The sequence below is a fragment of the Thermobia domestica genome, chromosome 3, assembly GCF_964235325.1.
Source record: "Thermobia domestica chromosome 3, izTheDome1.hap1.1, whole genome shotgun sequence".
In the NCBI taxonomy this organism is placed as follows: domain Eukaryota; kingdom Metazoa; phylum Arthropoda; class Insecta; order Zygentoma; family Lepismatidae; genus Thermobia; species Thermobia domestica.
Window position 1 is genome coordinate 37,434,433 of NC_137456.1, and position 13,455 is coordinate 37,447,887.

General features: G+C 35.1%; 1 protein-coding gene across 1 annotated transcript in view; it reads left to right on the forward strand.

Moving 5' to 3' along the window:
• Positions 1-13,455, forward strand: part of Gabat (4-aminobutyrate aminotransferase) — a 61,328-nt gene that overhangs the window by 18,214 nt on the left and 29,659 nt on the right. Inside the window, exons 4-5 of the mRNA XM_081750645.1 lie at positions 5,546-5,626; positions 7,241-7,439. Of these exons, the coding sequence (XP_081606771.1) occupies positions 5,546-5,626; positions 7,241-7,439 (280 nt within the window). The remainder of the gene's footprint in view (positions 1-5,545; positions 5,627-7,240; positions 7,440-13,455) is intronic.

The following is a 13,455-nucleotide window of genomic DNA, read 5'->3' on the forward strand; positions in this document are numbered from 1 at the left end:
TTATACAAGTAAATTCAATTTTTCTTAATCTATACCAATACATTTTTATCTTCCTCAAACTTTTTAACATTATAATAGGGTATAGGAACTAACCAATCATACACTTTGCTTTGAAATTGAGTAATAGGTAAATTTTGCATGTGTATTTGTAGTCTATTCATAAATTTTATACATTGTATTGTATAATTATTTTTAATTTTTGATAGCCTGCTATACGATATAACAACTTGTTTCGCAGATATTGTATTATATGAATGAATATGTTATCTACGCTATATATATATATATTAATTTTCAACTTACAGAACAAAGGTTTACAGTCTTCTTTATATAATGCCCCACTGACTTTTTTTTTTTTTTTTTTTTTTTTGTAGTGTTGATTTTGTACAGTATTTCAATAATGATGTGTGGTTGGTAAATGATCCATTTAATTTAATTTAATTGATAAACTTCAACATTGCCCGACACATGAAATCGTAATTGCATTAAGTATAAAAGATTTTCAGTGATGTAAACCGTAGATGAATCAGTTTTTCGCTAACTTAGAAATAAACAGACAATAATGTGAGTTTTCTTTGACATAGAAGATACGTTGTTTCTACAATATAGAAAACCGGAGTTATAGGTTTATAGCAGTCATTGCCACCCAAATGGTCTCTGACGTCACAGTTTGCTATTCCCCTTCGTAATAAATCGCACGTAGAGAAAAAGGAGCAGGCAAGGAGACCTGGCGTTGAGAAACAGCAATGGTGGCAAGCAAACAAGAACATCGAGCTAGCGTACCTGAAAGTAGTTCCGCAGGTATACTACGCGTACACTGCCAACACTTGCGTATTTCCATTCTCCTACCCCATTTCCTCTCGTCCGGTGCTCTAGTATTATCCTTAGGTGTTTCGTTGATTGTAATTGATTGTCCAGTTGTAATTGATTGAGGTGTCCTTGTTATAAAGCAAAAACGTATCAATCTGAGAGTAACGCTAATACGCAGACTTCAAAATATTTGAGAGTGCAACAGCTCCGTTGCTTTTTTTTTTCAGACTGTACAATTTTCTTTGTTCTATCTGAGAAACCAGAACTCAAAAAAATTCCTTTTAGGGATAACAGCCAGTTGGTGTTAAACTCAAAGAAAATCTTTAATCAAGAAACTACGATCAATAGCTCTTTTTTTTTTTTAACACACACACCAAATCCTCTGTAGGTTCGAATTCAATGATACACAAAGAGGGAAAAAGTACTTGAATCCGGGATCTTCGGCGTACACTACTGATACGTTAACCACTACGCTACCCAGTCCACTTCCCACAATAGCCATACACTGTCTTACTGTTGAAGTTGGTGCTCTCCACTTGAACCACTGGCAGTGTTAGTGGTTTACCGCGTGGTGACAGTGTATGGTGGTTCTGGTACGTGAATGCATTGGCATTTGATACGCCGAAGATCCAAGATTCGAGTCCTTGTCCAGTCATCCATTTTTTTACTCTTTGTGTTGTTTCGGAAATTAAAATATTAAATCTTGATCAATCAGGGTTTGAAAAAACCCGGGCTTTTTTGAAAAAGCCCAACCCACCTGGGCCCATATGGGTTTTTTCGGGTTTAATCGGGTTTTTTCGAAATATTTCAATGTCTTTGGGGTAAAAGTGTTAAAATGTGATTTATATTTCAAGATTGTCATTGTCACAACTTGCAACAATTTTCTACTTACTGCTGTTTTGAAAAAAATGGCCGCCATTTTGAAATTTTACATTCGATTGCCGAGAAAATCTATACAGCAAATTTAACATATCTCGTGCTTCCACCGTCAAAATTTCAACTTAAAAGACTGAAAATTGCGCTTCGTAGCGTGGATACTTGCTGTTTTGAAATAATGGCCGCCATTTTGAAATTTTACGTTGGTATGGCGCCAAAATCTATACAGGAAATTTAGAGTGTCTCGTGCTTGTATTCTGAAAATTTTAACTTAAAAGGCCGAAAGTTGTACCCTGTAGTGTGTGTGGTAGAGGCAGACAATCGAGTTGACTTTGTGTTTAACGTCCCTTTCAGCAGCGAGACTATATGAGACGGGACCTACTGATTAACGTGGAATCCGAACCACATGAGCTCCCTCCGGGAAGCAAACCCGGGTCCCCGCCGAAGACGCGTACACTAACCGCGTAGCCATGAAGGGGCTCAGCAGACAAACGAACAAATATAGACCAAGTCATCCATTTTAAAGAGAAACTTATATGAAATTAATATCTTCCAGCCATATTTTCTCCATGAGAATACGGGACACCTCAGACCCCCCCCCCCCCTTCCTCAACTTTCCAACACAATGCAATGAACTGTAGTCTGGTTATGGACAAAAGTATAATAGGCCGCGGTGGCTCAGTGGTAGAGCGTTCACCTCTAGTGCATGGGGTTCCTAGTTCGATCCCAGCTCGCGTCAAGTGAGCTTTGTGGTGGAAAAACACCTTGTGTCTGGGTTTTCTCGGGATTCTCACGTTTCCTCCCACTTTCTTCATTCCGTTATTTCAATCATTTCTCATCATCACAGTCACCTTGAGCATAGCAGGCATAACAGTGAGACTAAAACTAAAAGATTTCATTTTATTTATTTATTTATTTATTTATTTTTTCAATAATATAATTGGCGAAAGTTCTTTAAGCAGTAGCTGCTTTTCTCTGTTCGTACCCTGCAATTAATTGTATAGACTGAAGATGCCTAAAAATCTCAGATGTGCTTATAAAAATGCTTTACAGGAAAACCATATGCAAATTATTTAAATCAGTGGTACAATCTACTTTCAATATTTTTCGCGCGTTTAGCAATATTTATTTTCATGGCTGTATCTGCCAAAATTACGTTCGTCAGTTTAATCTGATGAAAAGCTGATTTTTTCTCCTAGTGTCGTGTGTAATTGTCAGGACCAGATTTACATTTTTCTAAGACCTGGACCAAACCACAATTCTGTGCCCCTAGCCTCTGAAAAAGATTATAATTCTTGTTAACTTATCTAATGTGTTGCTGAAGAAAAGGTTCGTCATCTTCCCTGTGTTTGTAAATGTAGAAACACTCAAAGCCATCTTTTTTTATTGTTCTATTTATTTATTTTTATTTTATTTTTTATTTATTTATTATTTTTTTATGTTCCGGGAGTATCCGAGTTTCTGTCAAGTGCAATGGAAAAAGTAGCATTGCAAATTTCGCTCGCTATAAAGTCGGACAGGGTGGTGTTATAACTTCCTCGAAACTGTTACATGCAACAGCGCACTGTTCATTCACTAATTAGAGGGTTCTCAGCCAATGTCAGAATTTTTTTTGCTTTTCACTTTTCTAATAAGCTGATATTGATAGCAGAAATGGAATGGAGTTAAAATACGGGACATTTCCCTGTCCCGACTAAATTTACGAGGACGCGGGACACTCGGGCTCAAAAACATGGCCCGTATGGCAGGCTTAAGCGTAGAATAAATAGTTTTATTGTTGAAGTATTCATTTCCGATCCTTCTGCGTTTAATTTGGGAATTTCCCGAGCACTTTTTTCACGGCGTGTACATCAAAACTTCCAGTAGTACGGAAATTTGAACTCAGCACTTGAAATAGTAAGAGTTACATAGTCTTCGGAACCCCAAGCATTAAGCTTCTTAAATTTGACAAGAATTTTTACGCTGTTGCTGGTTTTGATTCTACAGAATGCTTATTTTAAGAGTAGCAACAAATGATTGAATTAAACTGTTATTGTTGGAAAACCAAATTTTAGTTGAAGAACCTTGCGTTTTAAATCAAAGGTGAGAAATAATACTAATAGTTTTACTAATGTATTTACATATGTACTATTAGTACCAGCACCTATGACCTTAAACCCGTCAAACGTATGACCTTAAACCCGTCAAATGTCCCTCGGTGTCGCCAAGTCGACGAGCATACTATTCACGGAAAATATTTTCTAAAGTACAAAATTGGTTATTTTACTTTAAATAGGTTATAAGCATAATTCATACATTAATTTGTTCTATAACTATCGCAAGCTAAGTTTTTTTTTTTTTTTTTTTTTTTTTTTTTTTAATATAAATTCATTCAGTGCATTCAGAACTTTATAAAGGTCTTATCTTGAATATTGTTGTATACCTTAACGTGAAAGCCTCTAATCCACCCAAGGAAAGTCTAGAATGTGATAAAAATCACTTACAATGTGATCATCTTAGTTGTATCAATAATATACTTACAAATTGGTCAAAAACCCAGGTGGGTTTTAAAGTGGGTTTTTTCAGGTGGGTCCAACCCGAAAAAACCCACCGGGTTTTTTCGGGCAGGGCCCACTTGGGCAAACCCTGTGATCAATACTTGGTGTTCATACATAAATGATAATAAAGAATGGTGTTTTGATTGATCTTTAATTAAGCAAAATTACAAGCTATTGTTATCGATAGTATAGAGACTATCAGATACATCTTTTGTAAAATATGTACAAAGAGAATAAATGTAACTTAACACCGTTTTGATTTATGCCACTTGCAACATGTAACTTGATACGAAATGCAACATGTAACTTACGGAATTAAAATTAATCAATAAGTATAGATCTGTGAACGGTAGACCTTTCGCATTCTGGAACTTTTTGTTCAAAGGTTTTAGGATAACAATATAAAAGGTTAATACTTATAGAATAAAGAATGCTGCTTCCTGACAACTGATAGCCATTATGCTCGCTTCAAACCTCTGAAATTCTTCCGACGTATAATCGTCTGAATGAGTATCTGATCGTTTGAACCAGAGAAGACCAACTGACCAAGTGAGACTTTTATTTATGTTGAAGACCGTTTATATACACATTAGTTTAAGTTTTCATCTGTTTGTTTTTCTATTTTCATTTTCTTTGTCAATACTTTCACTCTTGTTTGTTATTGTTAGAATTCTGGCTTTCTAGGAAGTGAGCTTGGCTATATTTTTTCTTTAGATACAAAATAATATATTTACAACAAAATATAACAAAATTATAGAATTTAATATACATAAGTTTGAATGTTCATCCCAGTGTGTCAATAACGTTCCTTATTAAATTAAGAAGACAGGAGGACGGGAAACCAGACTCTGATCGCAACTTGAGAATTGCCAATTACACTTTTATTTTTTGAATTGATTTCTTATATTAATAATATGCATATATTTGATAAATTCATTGTATCTTTTATCAAACTCAGTTGGAAATTATTATGGTGGGATCATGGGAATCAATCGTCTGGCTCGGTCTCAGAAAATCCTGTTTTAGTGAATTCAGCATTGTCAAGACTGAACATTTTGGAACAACTATATATTGATACTTTTAAATACAACATCTATATTTTTCTGTAATGTTTTGCTTGTTTTTCCTCCAGTATCTGTCACTTTTTTTTCTGAGTCTAACTTTATCGATATATGTTGACAGGTTGTCATTCCGTTTTGCACCGTTACATGTGTTAGGTTTGATTTAAAAATGAATGTGTTCCATAAATTGGACACAATTTCATTTCAATAACTCAATTGTAATGGATTCGTATACTGAATAATAGTTTCTTTGTATTGCAGAAAACAATCGTTAATCGACCGGCTTTGGGTGTGTTTCCAGGCGCTGATTGGCCCCAGAAACTCAGGGATGTTCTATTGAAAGTAAGTGATGTAATAACTGGTTGACTAAGTAATTACCCGAATATATCTTTTTGCTAGTACATCCTTTTCCATTTAATTAACTTGATCTAAGAAAAAGGAAGTTCGAAAATATGATGTTAATGGTTTCTTGGGAGTTATAGTAATTTTAATATAAATTAATGTTATCAGTGCTTTGTATATCAATTTTCTATATCATTTTTAGACTACGTTGTCTATTAACATTATGTTATAGGTCATAAATATTTATTTCTTTAATTATATACGCTAAAACTCGTTTTAACAACAAATGAAATTGTTGTTGGTTAGCATTCCTTTTCATCAAGGCGAAATGAGACATAGACATACAGATTAAAATGGAGTTCAAATCACTGTAATGCGTTCAGATTTCAAGACTCTTCCACCAGGAATCGAACCTTGGACCTCGATAATAGATCAGGGTACCCCGTGAATAAGCCGTGAATTTCATATACCATGAAAAAAAGCTGGAAATTTCGTTATGAAACCTTGAAAATCTGGAAAATTTTCAAATTAATAGGAAGAACTTGCACCGGATGTTTCTTAATTGTCGTTGAGTGGTCAGTAAAGGTTATTTTTATAAACTTTCCAACTGGAATTGAAAATATTTGGGCCCTGAAAAATTCTTGAATGTAGCTCGAGTGAAAACCCTGTGCTACGAGGGCTGTTCAATAAAGAATAATCATAAATGAATGAAACATAATTACCAGTACTAATCCTTCAAATGTTAATGATCTTTTTCAAAGTAGCCCGAGCATGTCTGTAAGCTATATAAATAAACCAATGTGAGTTTTCAAAGCTTTAAAGTACTTTTTGATACATCCTGTATATATATATACAGAGTGTTGATTAATTCGTGTGTCAATTTCATTTGTTCACTGTGCGAAAGTGGTATGAGGTAAAGGCGTGGAATTTGGTGTAACTTTAGACGAAGGACATAAGTTTTGTTTCGCCATAGAAGCATGTCACTTGTACTGAAGATTGAAGAGATATAGGGTCAAAGATCAAATTTCTATTTTTTCCTAATGGGATTCCAATGTTAAATTCTGAAAGAGCCTGAAAAAAATGTAAATGGAAGTGATAACAAAGAAAAAGCTGTATGGTATGATTCTATGTCGCAAGCCAGCTAAATATGCGTCAATTAAATGTCATGGTCAGAGGTCACTGTCAGATCAAGGTCACAGGTCATCTGACATGATGAGGTACGAACATTGCGTTGTTTTGAGTGTATTCAAGTGGGTTCTCAAGATGACCTGTGACCTTGATCTGACTGTGACCTCTGACCATGACATTTAATTGACGCATATTTAGCTAGCTTGCGACATAGAATCATACCATACAGCTTTTTCTTTGTAGATCCCATAGTATTGGAGCTATGGACCTTTAAAGTTCATTTTTCATGTTTTCGGCAGCCTGTAACTCCGAAACGAAGTATTTGTGCACCCAGGTTGGTCTATACTTTTTGTCTTATCTTGGTGTCAGGAATCACCTTTCAAACTTGTGGGCGTTGTTTTGAAATACCCTGTACATTTGATCAAATATCATCTTCTAATCCTTCTGAACATGAGTCAAATGTCTTTTTTTTTTTTTTTTTCTAAGGTTGCTCCTACTGGATTAAACCATATCACCACCATGATGTGTGGGTCATGCTCCAATGAAAATGCATATAAGAACGTCTTTATGCGCTATCGTCAGATTCAAAGAGGCGATGGTAAGGAGTTTACTCAAGAGGAGATGGAGTCCTGTCTCATCAATCAACCTCCAGGGTCCCCACGTCTTACTCTACTGTCTTTCTTAGGTAAAGTGTTGGTACGGCTAGAATTTAAAAATTTCCAGTATTGTTAAGTTAGAAAGTTATACTTGGTTTCGTCCTTAGACGAGAGATCAAGGACTAAAGACTATTGGCGGCCGTTTCTTACGTTTGTTGGCTTTGAAACAACCAATTTCTAGTGTATCCGGTAAAATCTTACAAAAATATATTCTAAAAGCCCAACTAATTAGTAATCACGAAATGTCTTCCTATTTTAATATCAACTCAATGTGTGTATTTATTTATTTAGTTAGTTAGTTAGTCAGTTAGAGATAATTAGTGTATCTCTTTATGTACAGCCATCTATCCTAGCAATCTTACAAAGGATATTTGGAAAGTTTTCGGAAAGAGTGACGACGCCAGGCAATCTAATTTCTAGAAAGGCAAATGGATCGGCAGCTTTTTGTACTGAAAAGAAAAGTTTTTATTACTTGGCCTACAATAGTTTTTATTACTTGGCGTCGTCACTGCTTGGATATATATATAAGGTGTTCTAAAAATGCCGCTCACGTATATTGACTTTGACTCCATCTGGAAAGAATCAGTGTAGCTATTTGATGGGTTGGTAAATAAATATCTGAGGTTCTTTATTTGTGACGATGCCACATATTGCAATTCGCATCTTTAGACGAGGACTCGAAATGTATACAATTATATATATATATATATATATATATATATATATATAAAACGCTTTATTTTGACTTGTAGATTAGTGCTTTATAGTCCGTGGGCACCATATTTAGAACATTCGATATATTTATATATATAATTGATTTTCCGCCTTTAAAAAAAATAACGTTCTGCCCTTTGACGGTAATATACTTGGTCCAGTGATTTTGTAAGGCCTTTGTGCCATCGTAGAGACAATTCGTTCATGCCTTTTTTAATACTTCTCCACTAATATTTTAAGTACTTCATTTATTGGAAATCGAAGTTCAACAGGGTATTATTTTCAGGTTTGGGAATAGATATGTGAAGGAATGTTATGTTTATGTATATAAATGATACGATATTAAGACATTTACAATTTGAAATAGACTATCAATTCTATTACTGATAATTAATTTTGAACCATTTGATGATGATCAACGCTTCAAAGAAGAAATATGTGTACGATTTACTTTTCATTCATTTATGCTTGTATTCTTTCAAGTAAAGCCAACAGACGTCTACACCCACTTCGACATTCCTAACATTGCATCAGGTTGTTTACCTCTTAGTAGAGTCATTTCCACATATCCTATTCTGGTCTTTTGGGTTTATTGAAATAGAACAGAACTGCTTTCGTGGCGGAGGATTGGTGTTCGTACGAGAAAGCTAAAAGAGAATATCTGACGAATTGGGTCACTAAATACTCCCTAAAATGACATTTCATTTGTGAAAAGTACAAGCACATAACGATTATCATAAATTTACTTCTAAAATGTGAATTGATGAGAACGTTTCCATGCATTGCATTATAAAGTTTACAAGAATTTCTACGCTTTTGTTTCGTCCTGAGAGTGACGAGCGTAGTAAGCATATATGGGGAGTCTTGACTGTGCATTGGGCAGAGCTATCCGTAGGCAGTTGTCAGTTTACGCCATTTGGAGGAGAACCAGATTTACCTGGAGGACCAGCGCATGATCAAGAAACTGTACTAATTTTCCCCTTCTCCTAAGCTATATCCTATCAAATAACTGCCAAATTACTTTTCCCTTTTAGCCCATCTACCATCCTGTCTATTTTCTCTTTATAATCGCTGATTTTCTATAAAAGCAACCTAGGTCCAAAGATGGCTGCGTTGGCAGAAATTTTGCATTATCTTAATCTTGTAAACTGAGCATAATCTGGGCGAACATCAGTAACCTGCACAGGTGGAAGTCTAATGAACCCAAATCTGGTGAATAAGGCAGATATGGCAGTAAGTCATACTCAAATTCATTTTGGCCCTTGCAAACAACACCCATATGGGGACGAATATGACCAACTTGGGCTTTCTGATGGTAATTTTTTTCCCGTAGTTGGTGAAAAGCTTTGGATGTGTTCAGTGGTGATGATTTTTACCAAAGACGATAGTGTGCGAGAAGGATACCTTATGCATCCCAACTAATTAAAGCCATGATCTATCGGCAGACTTAGTACATATTGCCGTCAGATTTTTGAAGGTAAAAACTCTGAATGATTCTTATTTCTTGGATGGAATATAGTAGTATACTTATGTTTCATCTGTGATTATCGTGGAATTAAATCAACTGTTTTTATTTTATTTTATTTTTATTTAAACAGGCTAAAGTTGCCTTAGAGTGGCATTATGAATCCTTTTTGGTCAAGTGTCAGCAGTCGCAACATCCATCATGCAGACAGTTCCTTCATGCCTGTTCTTTGGCCAAAATGTGAAATACTTGGTCATCTGAAATACTTAGAGCATATGCAATATTACATACCTTTAATGGAAGATGTAAATTTACCATATCGTTCTCTTTTTGAAAAATGTCTAGTATAGTGGCAGATTTTAGTCGTTCACTTCACGGGTTATCTTTCCGACTCACGATCACGTTTAAAAGCATCTTGACAAAGTTGAAAGTGACGGGAATCGAGTCCCTCAGATTATTTCTCATATCATTATGTATTTCTTTTGCCTTTAAATCCTTATTCGCCAAATATCTAAGACTGCTCGGTGTTCAACATTTGTCATTTTCAAAACAAACACGCTTGCATTACAATTTCCTGAGAAAAATTGCGTGTATCTATCAGCTGTTATTTACTGATACAGACCATAATGCAAAATCTTATGTCGGTGGTAGCCCATAATAATAACGTACCCGGTTTGGAACTAGTGCTGTTACCTGTTGATCATTCCAAAAACTTTCAAATAGGCACTGTACTTACTTATTTCTTACATCAGTCTTGTTTTCTCCCATAAAAAAGTGTCATACAAAATATATTTTTTTTAAAAAAAAAGCAATTAAAAATGCAGGAAATTAGAAGTAAATTCAAGTCCTATTTTAATGCAAACATAAAAATGAGGAAATCTAATGTAAATGATAAATATACTAAAATAATGCTAAGAACTAATCCATATCTATATATATATTATAAAATGAAATCGACATTGTCTGTTACACTATAACGAAGAAACGGCTGAACCGCTTGATTTGAGTTCTTGAACTTAATACTTATCTTGAACTGGGTTTTCATCGTGTCACTTTGATTCAAATACATATCCTAAGGGTTAAGCGGGGGGTTCAAAATTTATGCCAAAAATAGAGTAAGAGTATTCTCAGGAGCCTCTGAAGCTAGGAAATGAACTCGATATACAGAGTATTCGGAAACAACACCAAAGAACTTCGAAAAATTAATACATGATAATATATGACTGGAACATAACTCACAACAAACAAGAATCAGAACATTTCAATATGATCACCTTGGTGGTGATGGATTTGAAGTTTAGCGTCCCTTTCAGCTCCGAGGCTATATGAGACGTGGGCTTACAGTTTATCATGGAATCCGAACCACATGAGCTTTCATTGGGAATTGAACTTGGATCTCCTATAGGGTGGTCCGGAAGTGAGTGTATCCCTAATTGGGATTTCTGACGGTTTTAGGTTTTACCCACATTTGTTCAATGGTAACATCGCTTTGCATTGCCTGGTAATATTGTTATCCATGTTCATTTTTTTCTGCTGTTTTCTGCTTGGTAACAGTTATTTGCAGTGAAGTTGGAGTAATCAACAATGTGTGATCAAAATCCATGTAGCGTTGAACAAAGATTAGTTGTTGCGGTTCGTCTTCACAAAAGGCGTTACACCGGTGACACAATGGAAAGTGTTAAAGCGAAATTTACAGACCGCTTTGGTATTAATCGATCAAGAAAAGCAACAATGTTGGGGTGGGAAGAACGTGTATTTGCTATGGGCAGTGTGAAAGACCTTCCCCAAGCGGTCGTGACTCCGAAGTATCTCGGAAAAACATCTGCGAGAGCTTGGCACAAAATTCAACTGTGTTACGACATGGATGGTGATCATACCGATGTTTATGACTCTCAAGACTTCAAGGTAACTGTGTACAGACATTCCACCATAACTAACACTATAGGCCTACTGTTGAAACTAAAGGGGGTACGCCCACTTCCGGACCACCTTGTATGTTAAGCATATAGTCACGAGGGAGCTCTAATGTAATCACTTTGTAATTAAGCTTTTATTACTTTATCACTATAAATTTTTAACGGAATTTGGAGACTCTAAATCTCCAAAATCTTCAACACAAACTGATGATCTTCGGCTGAATCCTATTATCTTATCTCGTCGTTACAGACGCCATCAGCATCCAGTTCAAAATTCGGAGGGCAATACCATAATTAATGTCAGGATCCCAGAGACTGATTCTTCCAAGTGTTAATTACTCCAAAATAACCAGATATTTTAAATATAATAACCATAGAACAAAGATAAAAGATACAGCGAAAAATATTTCAAGGACAAATAATTACATTTTATCTTATTCTTCTCATACGACAAACTAATAAAAACAACGAATTTCTTCAGTCTCATGGAATATTAATACGATGTGAAGCCAAAAACATTTGAGGCTCATTCCATCACAGCCTTTTGCTAGGTAAGAGAGGATATGCGTAAACACGTCCTCCACATGTGACGCGGCTTCTAGTGTTATGGTCACCTTTTCAGAGTTCCGTTTCATAAAAGGAACTAGACTTCTAGTACCAGTGTGAGACTTGTGATAATCGAAGTGTTCATACGTCGTTCCAGGTAAACAATCAGAATCAGTGGCTTATCGTTCTCCTATTGCTAGCTGTGTTTCACATCGCTTACAAAAGAAATGTATTTAGGTACTACGTACAACACTAAAATGTTGAGATTTTATAATAATGTAGATATATGTGAGTAAATGATACTTTCTGATGTGTGATTTAAAAAAACTTAAAACTAAACTCTCGACGCAACAATGCGCGGTGTAACGATTACTTTTGTCATTCATGCCTTTGGGATCATATGTGGTTAACACATCAGCTCCTTTCACCTTTAACACTGGATTTCTAATCCGGAATTCGCCACTTTTTTTTTTCAAGTAGCTCCCCAATTGTCCTTACGACACTGGTGGACGCCGCTTTTCCAATATCATCCGGTGAAGATAAACAGTCCTCCATCTCTCCTCTGACCGACCCGGCACTACTTTACTTCGCAGATCTTACGAGAAGTAGTATTTCAATGTGGCTGAAATATTGGCGTCATTTGTGATTACATACTGTTGCGTAAAGAAATACACATATATAATTCCATGTATCCGCCAATTCTCAGTTCTAGCTGTCTTACCCACTAGGAATGTAAATAGCATTAAATTCCTTTACTGCAAAATAATTCCAGAAAAATAAAACAACCAGTACTGACAATTAACGTCCACACATCGAGTGAGCGCGATAGTTACCATAGAAGGGTAGAATAGGTTATTATCTGTTTTAAATCACTGCAAATTCCAATTTCAAATAACAACTAACAAATTTTATTTTGTGTAATTCAGTAACAAATAACATGTACGAAATTTAATAACGAAAGTCCTCCTTTGAAGTAAATCAATTTTCAAATATAACATCCAATGTGAAAAGTAACACACATTACCCTTTTTTTTTTCCCAAGGATTTGTTTAACACTCGAATCTTTAGATATAAAATCCCCACTTTAAACGCAATAAAGTACTTCTTATCGAAACGTTAAATAATATAGGAATTCTCTACCCAATATGAATGACCAAGATTAGCTACTGAAAATTTAAATTTATAGTTAAAAGCAAACAACATCAAAAGGGTTTCATTCATATAGTCCAACCAAGGCATTTACTGGTTACGTAAGGTGACCAATTCAAAGTTTCTTTCCTTTATTTCCTTTTTTTTTTTTCTTTTCTCATACGAGACAATAAGGAAAGTGAAATGGAAGTTACTAATTCTAATATGACAAATTACCATACATACTTTTTTTTTTTTTTTTTTTTTTTTGTCAAG